The following is a 20,841-nucleotide window of genomic DNA, read 5'->3' as shown; positions in this document are numbered from 1 at the left end:
TGAAGCCCAACACTTTCTCTCTACTACAAATAAAGTGGTTCCCGAACTGGCCCGACGTCGTTCAGCGAGACCCACAATAGTCTCCACATCCCAATTCTTCCCCATTTTTTACACTGGCACCGACCTCATTCGGCGGAACCACCAAATGGTCTTGGCAATCCAATTGTCCTCGGACTGATCCGACCTCACTCGGTGAGACCCATAACAGACTCGACAGCCCAACTCCTTCCTTCGAATGTTGGTACCAACCTCGTTCAACGAGACCTAGCAAGATCTCGACAACCTAGTTTTCCTTCAAAAACACTGACCCAACCTTATTCGACAAGACCCCAAACGATTCCCAAAACCCAGTGGCTTTTCTAAAAACTGGCCGACTTCACTTGGCGAGACCAATCACAGTCTCAACAACCCACTGTTTCAAAAATTGGGTGTATCTATTTCTTTGTCATAAATCGAATCACATTAATTAATGACAAAGAGAGGCATATGTAAACACCCAAATTTTTCAGAATGCCCAAAACCCTAGAAAGTTCACTCGTCCTCACCCTAGGATGACACAGTCTGTGCAGACCTACCCCTATCCATGTGACGGCATAGGGTGTGCCATCCTGACCCTTGGACGACAGTGTCTTTGTCGTCCACCTCCCACACTTGGGTTCTGTTTTTGGGTTGAGATGGCACTGTGTTGTCTTGGCAGTCCCAGCAGGGGCAACCTCCTCTCCTGGTCATCCCACCTTGTCCCAGACCCCCCATAACTTGGGACGACCCTGTCCTGGCCATCCCACCTTGGGACGACTAGGTGTCTTGGTCATTCCACCTTAGAACGGCCTATCCTGGTCATCCCACCTTTGGACGAATAAGTGTATTGGTCATCCCACCTTGGGATGGCCCTTTCTTGGTCGGCCCACCTTGGGATGTCCAGGTATCTTGGTCGTCCCACCTTGTCCTTCTTGTTCTGGCTTGTCACCCACATGTCCAGGTCGTCCCACCCTGGACGACCACCCTCTCTTGGCCCTCCCACCATGGGACGGCCGCCATGTCCTAGTCTTTCCACCATGGGACGACCCTAGGACAGATTCATCCTGTTAATTCCACCTTGTCAAGCCTTGTCCGCCCAGTGCCTAGTCATCCCATCTTGTCCCAGTCGTCCAATCTTGGGATGACACTATGTCCAGCCATCCCACCCTGGGATGGCCCATCTTGTCCCAGCCATCCCACCATTGTCCTAATCGTCGCATCTTGGGACGGCACTGTGTCCAGTCATCCCACCCTGGGATGGCCCATCTTGTCCCAGTCGTCCCACCTCTGTCCCACTTGGACCCACCTTGGTACAGCCCCAAACTTGGTTGTCCCACCTTGGGTGGGTCGTCCCGTTTCGTCCCGCCTCATCCCATCTACCTTGGGACGGCCCCTAGGTTTCACCATCCCACCTTGGGATGGCCAAACGCACTATCATCCCATGACCCGAATGCAGCGATAAGCCATTTGGCTTATCCTCATTCGATCCTATCCTAACCTCCCCCCTCCTGCACGTTTTTTAGGAGGGGAGGACTCTTATGGATTGATCTCTATCCGCATTTGAGATCAACTTGGCTCTATTTGGACTGGATATACAATAACAACAACTACGCCTTCATCCCAAAACAATTGGGGTCGGCGATATGAACCAACAAAGAAAATCATTATGGGTCTTCCACATGAATCCTTCTCCTCCATTCATTTCTATCCAACGCCATGTCCTCGGTGAGGTTCAAAGCATTCATATCCTTTCTTATCACCTCCATCCATGTCTTCCTAGGCCTACCCCGACCTCTTTTAACTAATATATTTTCCCATTTCTCCATCCTTCTAACTGGAGCATCATTAGGCCTTCGTCGAATATGTCCAAACCACCGTAAACTATTCTATCTCATCTTATTTTCAATGGGTGCAACGCCTACCTTCTTACGTATCTCCTCGTTCCGAATCTTATCTTTTATTGTATTTCCACACATCCATCTCAGCATACGCATCTCAGCTACACTCATTTTTTGAATATGATGTCTCTTGGCAGCCCAACATTCCGTACTATATAGTAAAGCGGGCCTAATAGTCGTCCTATAAAACTTTCCCTTCAACCGCAATGGCATTCTACGATCGCACAACACTCCAGTTGCACTCTTCCATTTCATCCACCAAAGCTTTATCCTATGATTTACATCTCCATCAATTTCTCCATACTTTTGAATGATAGATCCCAAATATTTGAAAGAATCATCCACCGGTATTTCGTACTCACCAAGCTTCACTACACTCCCATCACTACTTCATTGCTTACTAAATCGACATTCCATGTATTCTGTCTTACTCTTACTCAACTTAAAACCTCTTGCTTTCAATGTCTGTCTCCATAATTCTAACTTAGCATTAACCCCAGCTCTAGACTCATCAATCAAAACAATATCATCAGCAAACAACATACACCACGGCACATTTTCTTGAATTGATCTCGTAAGCTCATCCATCACTATAGCAAATAGGAAAGTGCTTAAAGCAGATCCTTGATGTAACCCAACCGTTATAGGAAAATTGGTTATCACCCCTCCACAAGTGCGAACATTGGTTATTACTCCTTTATACATATCTTTAATTATACTAATGTACTTGAGAGAAACACCTTTCTTCATCATTGTCCACCAGAGAACGTCCCTAGGTACTCTATCGTAAGCCTTCTCCAAATCAATAAAAACCATATGCAAATCTTTGTTCCTCTCTCTATTTCTCTCAATAAGTTGTCTAAGAAGATGTATAGCTTCCATAGTTGATCTTTCAGGCATAAAACCAAATTGATTCTCCGATATCATGACAATCTTCCTCAACCTAGACTCAATCACCCTCTCCCAAAGTTTCATAGTATGACTCATGAGTTTTATACCACGATAGTTTGTACAATCTTGTATATCACCCTTATTCTTATATAAAGGCACCAAAGTACTCTTCCTCCACTCATTAGGCATCTTATTTGTCCGCCAAATCTTGTTAAAAAGATTTGTCAACCATTTTAAACCTTTCTCTCCCAAGCATTTTCAAGCCACGATAGGTATACCATCTGGGCCAACTGCCCTTCTTGATTTCATTTTCTTCAAAGCCTCTACAATTTCTTTCTTTTGAATCTTGCGCATGAAGTCACGATTCATCTCATGAAAAGGAATTGAAAAGTCTCCAAGATCCTAAGCATGACTTTCATTAAATAGCTTATCAAAATAATCTTTTCATCTCTCCTTAATCTCCTCATCTTTGACTAAAACCCTTTGCGTTTCATCTTTGATACATCTAATCATACCCAGATCCCTCGATTTCCTATCTCTTATCTTTGCAAGCCTATAAATATCCTTCTCACCCTCTTTGGTATCCAACTTGTCATAAACCTCCTTATATACCTTATCCCTCGCGTTCCGAACTACTTTTTTAGCTTCCTTCTTTGCTATCATATACTTCTCCAAATTCTCATTATCACGATTTTTACTTAGATTTCTATAACACTCTCTTTTAACCTTAATAGCTAATTTGACATCCTCGTTCCACCACGATGTATCCTTACCTAGCGGTGCACCGCCTTTAAACTCACCCAATACCTCCTTAGCCACCTTTCTCATGCCACCCGCTATCTTATTCCACATAGATTCTGAATCCTCCTCGAGACACCAATCAACTTCCTTAACTACCCGCTCTACAAACATTCCTTGTTTAACTTCTTTCAGTGCCCACCACTTAATTCTAGGATCTATCATATGTTTATCCCTTTTGCGGTATTGTTTAATTCTAAGATCTAAAATTAAGACTCTATGTTGTGTAGCTACACTTTCTCCCGGTATAACCTTACAATCGATGCAACAACCCCTATCTCTCTTTCTAAGTAGGAAAAAATCTATCTGACTCGTATTAACCCCACTTTTAAATGTTACTAGGTGATACTCCCTCTTCCTAAACCAAGTGTTTGCTAAGATCATATCATAGGACAAACCAAAATCTAAAATCCTTTTTCTACTTTCGTTTCTTTTTCCTATACCATAGCTTCTATGGATACTCTCAAATCCATCCCTACTGATGCCTACATGTCCATTAAGGTCACCGTCGATGAAGAGCTTTTCTCCATAAGATATCCCTTGTACTACTCCATCTAAATCTTCCCAAAATTGATGCTTAATGGAATTATCTAAACCTACTTGAGGTGCATAAACACTAATAATATTAATAATATCCGTCTCTAATACTAATTTAATAAGTAAAATCCTATCACCATTCCTACGGACCTTAACTACATTATCTATAAACTTACGACTCATAACTATCCCTAGTCCATTCCTATTCCTATTTATTCCTGTATACCAAATCTTATATCCCCAAGGTTCTATCGTTTTTGCTTTCTCACCTACTCATTTGGTCTCTTGTAGACATAAAATATCAATCTTTCTCCTACACATAACATCTACTAACTCTACCAACTTACCAGTTAAAGATCCTATGTTCCAAGTGGCTAACCTAATTTTATGGTCTTGGACTAACTTCTTTACCCCCACCCGTCCAACAAAGTGAGGGAACTCTTGCCTATTTGACACCACACCCGGGCGCCGGTGTGACACGTCGCTTCCGGGCGACGACCTAGCAACCCTTGCCCATTTATCACTGCCTCCGGACCTATAGAGTACAGCGCGCCGCTCAGTAGGGAACGCCCCAACGAACTTCTCATATTGGTTCATATTCATAGGGTATGACTAAGTTTTTATGTTGGCTGTCACAGGCCTACCGCAACCCTCCTCCTTTATCCGGGCTTGGGACCGGCAGTGTATAACTAAACAGTTATACACAGGCGGAGTTCTATTTGGACTGGATATGAATACGAAAATTTTGGTGATTTGTATCCCACTCAAAAATTTATAAGTAGGGGTCTGCCCCTGGAGTCTGATCATCAGGATTTTTTCCTGTCTGAACCCTGGTCCTAGAGAGAACGTGCCCTCGCTTTGCCATACCTCTCTCTCTCAAGTTGCCATACCTAGGCAGAGGTGCTGGAGAAGTAATTTCAACAGTCATCGTACTTGAGCGAAGGTGAGCCTAAAAGCTAAATGAACCCTCAAGTCTGAAAGAGGTAATTTTTTCAGATAATTTAATTAGATTCATTATTTCATTTTGATTTTTATTGTTTTAGAATGGATACTTATACACTTCTGATCTTTGTTGCATATTTTAGTGTCTCAACGGTGAAATTCGGGCTACAGAGATCAGAGAACTTGTCTGGATTTTACCTTCCCATCAGGCGAAGGACGGTGGAGATATACGGCATCCCTACACTTCTAAAAGGATTTTAGTGAATCCGGGTAAGTCCCTTCTTTCCCCATTCAAATTTTTTTGTAAAGAGTACCCAACCCGACTCGAGTATTTTATGTATTTTTAATATAAATAAATGTATGAAATTATGTGGGTCCAAGTCTGGGATTCCATTTTCATGACCCGACAAAGCTCGAATCCCAGTGATTAGTTATTTGGGAGGATTTGGGTATATACCCTAATGGGTCAGGTACCCAACCCATTTACAACCCTACCTCTAGAGGTGCAACTCTTCTGTATGAAAATTGAGGATGCAAGATAGCGGGAGGGATGCAACAGTTCCTCCCACTCTTGTCCGTTGTTTGTTTTAACTGTAGGGCCAACATTGAAAAGGACGCAATAATTTCTATTGTATGTTGTGTCTCTCGATTCAAATGCTACCTCATTGAAAGCTAGATCTGCTTTTGTGGACATGGTACTAAACAGACCATGTAAAGATTAAAAATCAGTGGCTTTAGTGTGATCATAATGAGGTTCCGAAATGAAATAACTTTTGAAGAGATTTATATGATGGTGATGTTACATATTGACATATGACCTTATGGTTTGATGGCTTTCTAATTGAAAATAGTGGAAGAAAGATAAGTTGATTTAAAATGACCAAGAAGGGTAAACACTCAATATTGAGAAATGTGCAATACAATTGTGACATACAAACTATGTATCAAGCGCAATGAATATCTATAATAAACGTGTGAATTGGCTGATAAAAACAGTCAATATAATAGATGACTAAGAATACACCAATCATTTGAATGTAATGTAAAATGAGGCATGTGAAGTGGCCATATTGAGGCTTCCTTAAGAAGGGGTGGAATGGAGTCAATGAGAAGAAATTGCATGTTGGAGGATCACCTAAAAGCCTAAGCAAAGGCTAGATATCATCTTTTAATTTGGATATAGAAACATGGAACCCTTCATATGCTATTGCACCAAGAAGGGCCACTCATATCAGATATCGGAAAAGACAAGCCCTTGTTAATTGTATAATACAACATCAGTAATAGGAATAGAAACTTTATATTTGAAGGTTGAACACTAAAATGTGGAACATTAACAACTGATAGGCTGACATATTCTAGAGATGCAATCATCTGGTTGAATCTTAGGACAAGCAAGCATATACCACATCTTTTTGTTATACTCTTAGTTGCTTATAACCACAAAAAAATTTCCTTTTCATAGAGATTGCAACTATGATCCAAAGAAATAAATGGACACTTTAAATACACTGACATAATTATGGTTAGGATCCAAAAGATAGATACTATTTAAACTATACAAAAATCTTTCACTACATATCTAATCTTGCATGTTTCATATCTCCATAACCCATTATGACACCTGGCCACCAAAAATTAATCTAGATGCAAAAAAGGGAAAAAAGGGGGAGAATTAGGAGAAAATGGAAAGACTGCACATGTTGATGCAAGTAGTGGAAGGTAGCCACAGTAGTATGGCTTCCAAGGCTGAAAACAGTGAGGTGTCTGACGGTTGAAGCATGGACAGAGAGTTGGTAATTGTGGGATACCGAAATTACTCTTTTATTTGTAACATAATCATCCTCCCAAGCATCATCACTTGCTTGCATATTTATCATTTCCTTAGGCACCTTAGTTGAAGATGCCTCCTGTCACATTCTAAAGCTTTACTTGAGGGAGGAGGGCAATGGGAGTCAAGCTGTTGAACAATGATCAACATGACACCTGCTACAATTTCAGCAGATCCTATTCTAGCTCTGCAACAAGAATACTTCATATATGATATCCACACCAAGATAAAAACAGTTTATGGTAAAGCCAAATCTGTCAATTTTACAAGCTTGCACCTACTTTAGAGGAGCTACAAAGAGCTTGATAAGCTGGAGTTGATAATAGATTAGCTTTCACAATATGTACTCTTAGTGACAAAATGCCTTATCGAGGTCATCCTTTTCTGCTGTCCAAAGAAAGACCCCATCTCCCTCGAGTTCTTCTCCAAGTTGTATAGTTCATGATTGCTGGTTTAAGCAACCTAGCAATTCCAGATCTTGGCCTCCAGCAAACTGGTAAGTGGCAACCCGTGTCTAGAAAATGGCATCGTCAAAAAATGCACAAAGAAACATGATCATAATTATCAACTTGCAAGTCAAAATTTCAATAAGGAAAGAACAAACCAAATTCCAGACTCAAAAACAAAGTCATGTCAATCTCCTATTGGCTTTGGCGTTTCCTTGTCTTCCTATTCACATTTTCCTCGGTAAACAAGAACCTGATAGTAATCTCATCATTCCACTTTTTCATGTCCATTATCCTTTTCATCTTCCCTTCTTTGACAATGGGCTACAGTTTTGGCACTAACTCGCTCAATTGCACATGGTATCTAAGTTGCTTAAAGCTTCTAAGAACCTTAAACCTGGAAATTTTCTCTAGTGTCTCCATTTCGTGCATATCTTCAGATGGAAGCATATAATTGCCTTCAAAGTTCAAACCATTCAAACAACATATCAAACTGGTCTGTTCAATAGTTCAGATTACTTATCTTTATTAACACAGACCATCGTAGAAAGAAGTAATTGATTGAAACAACTGGGAAACAACCACTATTAAATATTGAAATCTCAGTTACATGCTAAACAATGAAATATGAACTAGACTATACTAATGGAAACTTTTTGTTTTATAGACAAAATCAAAATGCCACTGTTCACAAGGTTATATCCACTCTAGAGCTTAAACAAGTGTAGCAGTTATCTACATGTATACAATGTTTTCAGGGTGACATAAAGAGTTTTACTGGATCCACTCACTTACAGATTCTCAACATTCTGCCCATTTTGTTACTAGAAGGCATTTTCAACTAAAAAAGGACCTAAGAACCTTGTTTTCTAAATCCCAAACTTCCATATAAAAGAATAATTTTTTAGAGGAAGTAAAACTTTATAGGGAATGAGAGAAATCTGGTGATAAGAGATTACCATTTTAACGAGTAATTCAATTTATGCATGCCCAGTTTTTCCCTTTAAAGAAAGCAGGATCATATTAAGCAATTAACAAAGTTGATAGCATGAACACCCTCCAAGAGAGAAATAGAGAAAGAAAGACAGAGATCAGCAACATCTGAAAGAACTTCCCCAAGAGGAACTTTTTGCATCTCAGGCATTGAATTTCAATTTCTTTAAATGTGCCTGAAATTTTTATATTTCACGTTGAAAATGATGCCAATAAACCCCATATATAATCTGAAAGAGTTCCTAGATTAGATGGAAGGTCCTCAATATTTCAAAGCACAGACTAGATATTGCACACACCATTGGTCTAGGGTACCATTAGCGCTCTTCACCATAAACCGGTACAAGTATAGTCTTCCATAGGTACATTCAATAAAAGACTCTCAAGTCTCAATGATAAAATCTACCTCCAGTGAAAGAAACTCTTTGACGCCACTGGTCACCAAAATTACATGGATTGTGCAATGCAATGGATCAAGTGCAGGTAATAAGCCAGAATTCAACAAGTTGACTTTGTGTTTCCATTAACAAAATGCAGGATTTTCCCAAAATTCATATTTTCATTGATAAAATGCAGGATGTTCTTGACCAAAAATAGGTACTATTTCACAATGGCATAATTTTGCGAACCTTACTCATCACTAGTATCCCAGAAACTGCAAGCTGCATTACTTTTGATTGGATGCAGAGGCATGTTATTTGTTTTGCTCAATTTTGTTGTTAACTCATATTTGTAGTTGCCCATGCAAGACAATCTTTTCCACTACCTGAACTTAATCCATGTACCCATTCAATGATCGTTACTTTCAAAGAAAATATATCAAAGAAAGCACATATAACATTAATTGATCCAATAAGTAGGCCACTAGAAAACAATGACAATCCAAGATAATTTCAACATGAATGTCATCCAAATTCTACTCAACTGTAATTCAAGCACCTTTCCCTAAACAGAGGTGCATTTCCATAAGCAGATATCTTCAACAAAATAATAGCCACTAGAAGACTGAAATCTATGTAGAGATTATGGTAAATTCCAAGACAATACCAGTATTCATAAGTCCAATCACTTGCGGGTAAGAGAGCCATGAAGGCTCTCATGACTATAGCAAATTACACAAATTCATGGTATTCTTTAAAACGAGGGATCCTTGTTCACAATATCAATGTGATAATGGAATTGAAGGATTTAATTGGCCACATGCACATGTTTACAACATACACATAAAAAGAGTAAAGGAAAGACATGAAATTTCTGTTGCCAGGAAAATAAGCAATGTTGTAAGTATCGTACGATACGGTACAATATGTATCGTTACTATGTATTCTAACGATACGATACACACTTGTATCACAATACGAGTGTCTATCGCATCCATATCGGGTGTATCGTATGATATACCTCTGTATTGTACCGTTTCGTAGGATACACTTCAGGCGCACTTTAAAATGGCCAAAACTTTTTTTATTTTGGGTTTTAAAGACCTTCCTAGGGTCGATTTCTCCATTTGTGTAGAGGCCATTAGAGGGAAACTCACGCACTCATAGGAAACTTGAGAGCGTTTTGGGGTTTGATTCTTGCACAAGGAGGATGCCTTTGTGGTTTTCTCACATAAGAGTGCATTTTCACCCAATTTTCACTCAAGAAAGTGAGATAAAGTAAAAAAAACTCGTTCTTTGCTTCATTTGTGTATGATTAAAGTTGAAGGAAGGTAATCTCCCTTCTTTTTTTATGCTTCTAGAAGATATTACTTTACTTCTAGTTTTTTACCCTTAACCCCATTTTTTTGCCCTTAGAACTCAAATTTTGTCCCTAAGTGTGCTATTGAGCATTGTTTTACATCTTTGTAGTGATTAGATTTAGTGATATGTACTTTAGGAGGTCGATGGAAGGTGGAGGCCTTGGAGGATGCCTCTTAAAGGATCCTACATTTAAATATTGTACACCAGTTGACTTAGAGATGTGTTTGAAAGAAATAGTGAAGTGTAACTTTTGTGGTTTCATAATACATGGAGAATTGTATAGATTTAAATGTCATGTTGTGGGGCATAGATACTTCATCGTGAAATTATGTATACATCGCATTCCTACTTATATTCGTGTTGAAGTTCTTACTAGTCTTATAGAAGATGATAAAAGAAAGGCACGAGTATGTGCAGCATTTGTGCGAGCAAAATTGCTAGAGGTGGTCCCTGATTTAGAAGATGACCCATCATCATCTCAAGCCATTGAATGATGCAATAAACGAAGAAAATCATTGAACTGAATTTTGATACTGAAAGATGACTTTTATATATAGACATATGTTTATGAACTCTAGCTTGTATGCCTTTCCCCTTATTATGGCATTATGTAACTAAAAAATATAACTTTAACTTGTGTAATGAGTTATGAAAACCTTTTGGCTTTTGAATGTATCATTATTTTGTCTTAACCAATTGTATTTGTGGTGATTAGATGCGTTGTTGTACAACCAAATGTGTGTATGTTAAATGTTTAATGACATATTTATGTTTAGTTAATCTTATCATATAAATATATTGTGTTCTTGCATTCTACGATTTTTTTTTCAAATTGTGTTAGATTTTTTATTTTTTTAGTGAATTTTTTTATTTTTTACGATACGATACAATACGATACGTATCTTACTTTGGGCCCGACCGATATGGGTTACAATACGCTACTTACAACCTTAAAAAATAGTTCAGCAATCAACAATTTAGTATGCCCAGCATGCAGCATATTCACTTGTGTGCAGTTACTGCTCAAAAAAGAAAAAGAAAAGATTATTGTGGACATAGGATGTATTTACATATAGCTATTTGGATTAAATAACAACCATTAGATATCAGGCTGTTGACATGCTCCTCAGACAGAATATCACCTTAAGAATCTCGTCAGCCATCAAATTTAGGAAAGCACATTTTGGAGATTAAATCCAATTATTAAATATGTAGTACTTGCTTGCATAGATTAAGTATCCAGACAAACTCATGACAATTAGCAAACCAAACACATTGTATTTTCAGAACAATATATAAAATCAATTAGTTTTTAAGAATACGCAGAAGGTGCTTCATATTATTCATGTTTTCAAAATAATATGGAAATAGTTAGGAAAGGAATCGATGTTTTAACAAAATTTAAATGAGAACTGCAAAAAATCATCGAAAGAAAAGTAACACTGAAAATACATTCAGGGGTTCACTCATATTAACAGAATGTACCTTTAACTCTCTGCTCATAAGCAGCTCGATCACGCATCATCAAAGCAGCAGCCTCTCCATTCAATGGATCCGATGGGTTGGGATACAAAAGAAGTTGAGGAAGAAATACCTCAAAAACATTGACAAGATCTGGAAAACAATGACAATGTTATGTTTGAAAATGTGTGCTCATCTGATTTTCACAATTGAAGTTTGGTTTATAAATGCTTAATAGAACCATGTATTAACAGCAAAGATACAACGTGGTTCAATGTTATATTACCAAACATTGGACTCCAAGTCTGGTTGATAACATCCAAGCAAACAGAACCGGACCTGAAATTTAACAACCAGCATGAGGTTCCATTGATTGAGAAATCATGCCTACTGATCCCCAAGTAATGTATATAATATCCTATAATTAGCTTATGAATAAAAATAATTATTAGGAATTAGAAGCTCACATTTCATCAACATTTGGATGATATATCTTATTAACAAAACCTATAGATGGAGACTTGTAAGGATAGGCATCTGGCAATTCCACCCTAATCCTCCATACTCCTCCATAGTAAGGACCTGTCATATCATAAATGCTCTTATGTTTGTAAACGAATCATTCATATGCTTCTCCAGAGTATATCAAAGTTAATGCAACAATCAAAGGCCAATACAATGGTGGCAGTTTCTCTAAGAAGACACACGACATCATGAAGTGAGATGCAAAGGGTGACTTGAGCTGACACACGCCACATGCAAGTTGTTTACCATGCAATTAAGGTTATTTTGACTTTTCGCACAGAACAACTCATGCATTGCCAATGCAGGATCCACCCGATTGGAAGCTGTACAAGAACAAGTCAAGCCACAAATTTTGAACGACTGCACAATGGTTTAGCAGTACTAGCAGTATGACTCACAGCATGGAAGAATCAAAAGGATCTCCAAGCACCGGAATGGGTATAAATGAAGTCAATTACAAATTAATCAACCAATTTAAGACATGAGACCGTGATGAAATACTATAATTTACATTTTACAAAAACTTCTGGATAGACTAAGAGGGAACCATTTCGACATTAGCAACTCAAGGAGAAACAGCAAACTTCAGCTGCAACGACAATACTCAGAATGGAACCAGAGATTAATCATGATTATACTGAAACGGTACCCTTCATTACATAACAATAGTAAGTACCATGTTGACAAGTTTTATTATAAGCCAGTTGAATTACTAGAAATCAAAGCCACGCAAAAACTAATTGGTAACTCTTCCCTTCAAGTTTAGGATAATGACAAGATAATTTTCATCAACAAATAGGACGGGCTCCAAAATGACAAGTAAAACACATAAACAATTAAAGTCCCAAACAAAAAGTTCATTTCCATATAAGGAATGACAGAGGATCTAACGAGCCAAAAGGGAACTGAAATACGAAGTTTCGACGATGTGATAGTGATAATGATTTCTGAAGGAACCCATAAAGGACTTCATTTATCTATAAAGAAAGGAGAAAAAACAGGTACTAACACTATAAAAAGTAGCACCTTTACAAAGACAATCGCTACTATGAACTCACCAAAACAAAGTGTTTGACCATAAGATAACAATTGAATGGCGAATGTGGTGGTAATGTTCCGAAGAATCCCAAGGTAATGTTTCAAAGGATCCCAAATAAAAATCCATATAATTAAGCAAGAGCTTGCAAGAAAAACGAACACCCAGATGGAAATTACCCACAAAAGGCCATGGAATACGATAAATAATCAAACGGGTGGTGAAGACTCACTCTCGTTTGGCCCATGGAAATCCACATAAAACTCTTGCATGCTATCATTGATTGTCTCCACTTTGTAATCACTCATCATTCTGCATCATACCCAAAAAAAATTGACAAAAACCCAAAAGAAAAAGATGAGAAAAATCACGAAATCAAGAGATGGGTACAATTTCATCAGGTCCATCTCCCGACGTTTGCTTGGAGAAGACATGGTTGGTCGGACTCTTTGCTTTTCTTTCCTTGTATTTTCTTTAAGAAACCTAAAGGCTATAAGAAAAAAGAAGACTCGCTCCCTCTCTTGTTGGTGAAAAGAAGTAAGACGGCTAAAGCTGACGTCTTTGTAAAGATTCCTACCATAGTGACAAACGTGCTTATCCGCAAAATCTCGTTTTTCAAAAACTCGCGAGAAATTGAAAAATTTTCATAAATCTCACCTTTTTCTGCAAAATCTTGGCAATAAAAAAATTAATTAAAAAACATAATTTTTTTAAGAAAATTATTAATACAAATTGTTTAAAAATAAAAATACACAGTTTTTTCATGATAAATAGCCGTTTAAAACGTAAATATCACGTTTAAATCGCGATATTAGTATTTTTTCATAAATCTCACTATATTTTGAAAATCTAGCAAGAAATTTCCATTTTAAACTTTCAGGCAATTTCTCACGATATTAATGCGAGATTTTCATAAATCTTGCGATATTTGTCACTATGATTCCTTACAACAGGGAGTAAAAGGAGAAAATGAGGGTTTAAGGCAAAAGGTTGGTGGGTATTAACCTGTTAATTACATCCATTTTACTAAAACAGTCTTTTACATGTTTAATAACTTTTTTTTCGATAGAGAAAGCTGGTTTAGGCAGACCCCTAACGGTTATACAACTATACCATAGGGATTGGAACTTGCTGCAACGTCCCACCAACGCAAGTTGATGCGCATTAACGGCTCCTGCCACACAAGCAGACCCGTTGGTATATGATTAATAACTTACTAAAACACTTTTTTACCTTTCAAATTGCTTGTTCATACTCTTCAAAAACATGGTAATATCATAAGTGATAAGTGTGTTGTGGCCCTTATCTGCAGTAAAACAGCCTGTAGAACGGGATTGCAATGTTGTTTCAAGTCTGGTTTTTGCTTATATGGCTTAGGCGATTTTAGGAAAGGTTAGAGACTGATCCTAAGGTAAAATAAGAGTCCAGGAAGTGCATAAATACTTAAGATATCAATGGGTGAATGATTGATCAATAGAACCACGGTTGATTGGGCTCCTTTTGCGGGTAATGATATGCTTCATTGCACGTCGGGGATATGAGAAGGGCTTGGGCTCTTAGAAGAGGTAGACAATCAAATCCGCAGGCCTAATCCACACATGAGCTCATAGACGAGAGAGGAAAATATGTAAGACAGGAGAGAGACAATAGAGAGATACGTCAATGGGGTTAGGGAGGTATGGAGAGAGGAGAGATAGAAAGAGAGTGAGGAGAAATCGTTCAGAGAGAGGGAGACGGCTAGAGGGAAAGATAAAGATTGAGAAACTTTAATATATTTCTATGTATAAAAAGGAAACCCCAACCCTCTGTTTATAGAATGGCGTCTTAGTGTAAAATTCTAAACTAACTATGATTTCATAAAGAATCCTACCAAAAATAAGAAACTTAATAAAAGAGAGGGTCTTAGAGGTCAATCTCTATCATGACTCCTATAAAAAATAATAATAATTAAGACTTCAATTAATTATTAACTAATTAATTTCAAAAAGAATTTATGAAGCCTCTAAAATAGAGGATGTCACATGTTGGACTCATGGTTCACGCCCCTCTGTGTGAGCTCTGTCGGTGGCCTTCCTTGGTTCTAACATAAACATGTGTCAGACTCTCTTTTCTTCAAGTATAGACACATGTCCATTGACTTTTTTATATGTAAGGAAGACACATCAGTTGTCACATCACTCTCTTGGGTTTCACCTAGGTCTGGACAACTCTCACTGTTTGTAGGGAAAGGCATGTGGATCTTAAAGCTCGAATCTGCACCATCTTATAAATCGGGTTGTAAAAAGTGTCATGTAATTTTAATGAATTTATGACACGCCACTAATTTTAATACAAGTTTTTTTTATTTACACGGAGAAACCAACCCCCAAAATGAGAGGCCTAGTCGTGCTAACTTTGCCTACCATACTTACAGTCATTGTCCTGAAAGTGTAAAACTTTGTGGGCTTATCCCTTGCCCCTAGATATTTGCCACACTTCAGCCTGCGCAAGGGGTGATGCCCATGGGATTTGAACCTAGACCACTTGCCTAGTGGCCTAGGTCTCATTCCGCTATGCCAAACTCCTATGAGGTTAATACTAATTGAATACAAGCATGTGAACATACACGACCTCTTAATGCTAGATTACTACCTTTTTTATGGCTAAGGAACCCTCACCAAAAATTGGGTAACTTAATGGGCTCAACTTCCTGCGAGGTAAAACTCTAGGTCGAGGGCATGACCACCCAACCTCAAGTGCCTCAATTGTGATAAACTAACGACAACCCCCAAGCACTAGCAGGATTCAATCATAAGCCTTTAATGTAATACCTGAGAATTTTGTATAATTATTTAATAAATAAAAATGAGTTTTATGTCTCAAATTCGGTTTAAATTCAATTTAAGTTTGAATCTCAAGTTGATTTTAATTTAAATTTGGATTTGAGTTTCAATTTAAATTTAGATTTGAATTTATAAATTGGATTTGAATTTAATTCGAAATTTCATTAGGATTAAATCAAGGAAACTTAACCCATAGGGTGGGACACCCCTTATGTGGGCCCCACCTACTTGGCTAATCCTACATTCAAAGCTAAAGTCAAACTATCAATTAGTTTCCATATTCCTTAAAGAAACCTAGTTAGCCAATGTGTTTAGTTTTCTATTTCATGTAGGAATCCTACTTAGCTAGGATTCATAGAATTGAAATAAAATTTAAATAAAACTCACATGAAAATCAATTAAGATAGAAATTAAGAGAGTTTCCTTAAACAAATTGGAAACTCAAGAGGGGATTATAAAAAGGGTTCTCTTCCTCCTCACTTCCACACACCCCTTAGTTCTCTAGTTTTGATTTTTTCTATTTTTTATCTCTCTCTCCCGCTTCCTTCTTCCTCCCACACACCTTTCCTTGGAGCGGAGGAAACTGGTGTTGGTGGTGTGGTCGCATCAATTGGTGGTGTATACATAGAAAGGATACATGGTTGAATACAAATTAAGAGAGTTTTTTTGTAGATTTCTCAATTTAAGGTAGGTACATTGTAGCTTTGAACGTGTGTATGGGGATAGAATACATGAGCATGTCATGTGATGATCCCCGAATGCATATCAACCTAGATTCACCTAGGTACTTGTTTAGTTTTGTGCATAAAGGTTTTAAAACACAAAATCTCTTTTGGAAAAATCAATTTTTATGATCTTTATCAAAAAAATGTATTATTTATATAAAACATTGGATTTTAGATGTTTGATTCATGATGTGTTGTATCTCTGAATTTACAACATGTTTAAATGTGTATATGCATGAATTTGGTGTGTTCGTGATGAATCAAAATTTGTTGGATGTGTTTTTTGATGATTTTGTTGAAAATCATGTTCTTGTTGAATTATTGCAAAACTTCATGTTGTTTTGGGCATTTTATTCTGACCAGTCATAATAAAAAATCTGGTTCTCCAAAATCATGAACCCTTAAATCTTAAAAAAATTATGGAGATATTTCAGATATATGTAGGCAATCTCAGTAAAAATCAAAGGCTTAGACAAGTTATTGTTTGGAAGATATGCTCTATACAAGTCAAAATAGAATTTTTGTCATAATAGAAAGTTTTTGTAGGTTGTATATTTTTGTAAAAATCATATCTCACGAAATACTTAGGATTTAGGGTTGAGATTTTTATGTAGGTTAATCTATACATAAAAATATAGAGAGAGGAACAAAGATTTGCATATGGTTTTTATTGATTTAGAGAAGGCATACGATAGAGTACCTAGGGACGTTCTCTGGTGGACAATGATGAAGAAAGGTGTTTCTCTCAAGTACATTAGTATAATTAAAGATATGTATGAAGGAGTAGTAACCAATGTCCGCACTTGTGGAGGGGTGTCAACCAATTTTCCGATAACGGTTGGGTTACATCAAGGATCTGCTTTAAGCCCTTTCCTATTTGCGATAGTGATGGATGAGCTTACGAGATCAATTCAAGAAAATGTACCGTGGTGTATGTTGTTTGCTGATGATATTGTTTTGATTGATGAGTCTAGAGCTGGGGTTAATGCTAAGCTAGAATTATGGAGACAGACATTGGAAGCTAGAGGTTTTAAGTTGAGTAAGAGTAAGACTGAATATATGGAATGTCGGTTTAGTAAGCAACGAAGTAGTGATGGGAGTGTAGTGAAGCTTGGTGAGCAAGATATACCGGTGAATGATTATTTCAAATATTTGGGATCCATCATTCAAAAGTATGGAGAAATTGATGGAGATGTAAATCATAGGATAAAGGTTGGGTGGATGAAATGGAAAAGTGCTACTGGAGTGCTGTGCGATCGTAGAATGCCATTGCGGTTGAAAGGAAAGTTTTATAGGACGACTATTAGACCCGCTTTACTATATGGTACGGAATGTTGGGCAGCCAAGAGACATCATATTCAAAAAATGAGTGTAGCTGAGATGCGGATGCTTAGATGGATGTGTGGAAATACAATAAAAGATAAGATTCGGAACGAAGAGATACGTAAGAAGGTAGGTGTTGCACCCATTGAAAATAAGATGCGAGAGAATCGTTTACGGTGGTTTGGACATATTCGGCGAAGGCCTAATGATGCTCCAGTTAGAAGGTTGGAGAAATGGGAAAATATATTAGTTAAAAGAGGTCGGGGTAGGCCTAGGAAGACTTGGATGGAGATGATAGGAAAGGATATGAATGCTTTGAACCTCACCGAGGACATGGCGTTGGATAGAAATGATTGGAGGAAAAGGATTCATGTGGAAGACCCAAAATGAATTTCTTTTTTGGTTCATATCGCTGACCCCAATTGTTTTGGGATGAAGGCGTAGTTGTTGTTGTTGTTGTTAATCTATGCATAAGAGGACACACAATAAAAAATTTGGAGGTTGATTCTTCATAGTTTGGAAAATAAAATTCATATAAATTTGGTCCAGAACATAAAATTTCTGAAATTTGTTCTAGCAAATAACAGAAACAACCTGTATTACGGGATTTTTAAAGCTTTGTTGGAATCCAATTTGATTTTATCTTTTTTTTAGACATACCAATCTAACCATAGTAAAAATCTCAACATTTAATTCATTTTGTATAATTGTTGGTTGATTTTATATTGAAAAGACTAAATTTATCAATACTCTTCTATGAACAGAAAACATTTTGTGTTTACAAAATTTTTAATCACTGATCTTGAATGAGTTTAGGATTGAATTTTTTCTTTTATGCATGTAACATGTTTAAGAATATTCTATTAAAGTTTTAGAGCCTAAATCATTGTATATGATTTATGTCAGAATTTATAATGACAAATAAATTTTGTCATAATAGTCTCAAATTTGAAGAATTGTATTTGAATGCATGTCATGGTTTCAAAAGTAAACCAAATGGACATGGAATGGTTCCAAATATGAACCAAATGGACACATGACATACTAATGTGCTGTATAGCACATCATCATTGCATGCTATCATTTGTCAATATCATTTGAATGCTATACTATAAATTTTTGTTTATAAAGTTATAATATGTTGCATGATGTATATCATGATGTGTTAATATGCAACATAATGTTATGATGTACTATAATGCATGAAAAACATGCATGCACATATGAATGTTCATGAATGAGCTTGTGGTTCAAAGGGACTTGATTTCATAATGGCATGGATATGTTGTGTGGCATGTGATGATAATGTGCTATAAGGCATAAAAAACATGCATATACATAAGATCGCTCATGAACGAGCAATGAGTTAAAAATAACCCACAAAACGCTAAAAGTACACTAAGTTATGGAAAAATCTATATGTACACATAACATAAACATATCCTACAGTTGTAGACGAGGGTATAAAATGCTCGACTAGTTTAAAGGCATAGGAGTATACTAAATGAGTTATCAATATGAATAAGCTAATGAAACTATGCAACTAACATAAATGAGTAATATGATGCTCATGGTATAAACGACAATGTAAAAGTTAACTTGGAGGGGTAATTGGGCAATTGAGCCATGGAGTGTTAAATGATATACAACACTTGTGATAAATGCAATGACACTCTTAATAGAGGACCCAATAACTCATTCAGACTACGACTTACCTTAGAGAGAGTAGGTGATACAAAATTTTATTGGACCGTAGGATGTTTGTGAGATCTAGGCATCTCATCTTGGTCTCCAATCCTTGAAGTCTGGGGGTCGGACTACCAATGTGTCTTATGTGGTATGTTCATGTCTTCTGCAAAAGTTTAGGATGCATCCTATGTTTTATGTTGTCATTGGTGAAATTTCTCTCCGTTATAGACCGTTCATAGTTTGATGAGGCACTCGAGTAATTAAAATACATAGTATAATAAACTCTCGAGTGAGCTCTTTGTCTCAACGTCTGTCCCTACGAGCACCCACATGGATATATACAATAGAGAAATAAAAGCCTTACACTCTAGCATATTTATTTTATATGAAAACTTGTATTAAAAACATGCCCTAATAATGCAAATGCTTACTCATGGATATGATCATGTATTGGTAATATGATGCATGAAATTGCTATAATTTTTCAGCTGAATACATAAAGTGTTATAGTTATTTATTGAATTATATTATGACATGATGTTGCATTGCACATATTCTGAAATATATATGTTTCATGTCTACTTTGTTTATATACACATGCATTATTATTGTGTTTTTACTAAGACTTGAGAGTTTGACCCTTATATCACAAACATATAGGTAATGAGTAGAAAGTTGTAGCGATGACAGGATGCCGTGAGTAGTGTCAATAACCAAATGCTTAGATCCAAGATTAGTCTTAAATTAAAAGACTTGTTATTTTGTTTTGACAATTGTTTAGAATCAATTCAGTTAATTGATGAATGATTTTAAATTGATTCATAAACTATATTGTATCTTTTATATTTCAGAATCAATAATGGGTAGAAAGCTGTAGCGATAATGGGATGTCGCAGGTGGTGTCAAAAAACCAAATGCTTAGAGCTGAGATTAGTCTTAAATTGAAAGACTTGCTATTTTGTTTTGACAATTTTTTAGAAAAAATTCAGTTAATTGATGAATGATTTTAAATTGATTCATGAACTATATTGTATCTTTTATATTTCAAATTTAGATTCTTAAGATATAACTGATTCACGATTTGGACTTAGAACTAAGTTTCATATAGGAATTGGATCCAGTCCCTTGTTGAGTTGAAATACCTGTAACCTGATTAGAATTCTA

General features: G+C 36.8%; 1 protein-coding gene across 1 annotated transcript in view; it reads right to left on the bottom strand.

The window, feature by feature from the left end:
* The window catches only part of LOC149818936 (ubiquitin-conjugating enzyme E2-23 kDa-like), a 32,148-nt gene extending 18,505 nt beyond the window's left edge, over nt 1–13,643 (bottom strand). The window contains exons 1-5 of the mRNA XM_089985946.1: nt 13,509–13,643; nt 13,351–13,430; nt 12,025–12,139; nt 11,844–11,896; nt 11,582–11,710 (exon numbers count right to left, since the gene is read on the bottom strand). Coding sequence (XP_089842072.1) covers nt 11,582–11,710; nt 11,844–11,896; nt 12,025–12,139; nt 13,351–13,430; nt 13,509–13,552 — 421 coding nt within the window. The 5' untranslated portion in view covers nt 13,553–13,643. The remainder of the gene's footprint in view (nt 1–11,581; nt 11,711–11,843; nt 11,897–12,024; nt 12,140–13,350; nt 13,431–13,508) is intronic.
* Nucleotides 13,644–20,841: the final 7,198 nt, after the last annotated feature.

The sequence above is a fragment of the Nuphar pumila genome, chromosome 13 (assembly GCF_984573655.1).
Source record: "Nuphar pumila chromosome 13, dmNupPumi1.hap1.1, whole genome shotgun sequence".
NCBI classification, from domain to species: Eukaryota; Viridiplantae; Streptophyta; class Magnoliopsida; order Nymphaeales; family Nymphaeaceae; genus Nuphar; species Nuphar pumila.
This window is presented reverse-complemented; position numbering and strand designations above follow the sequence as displayed.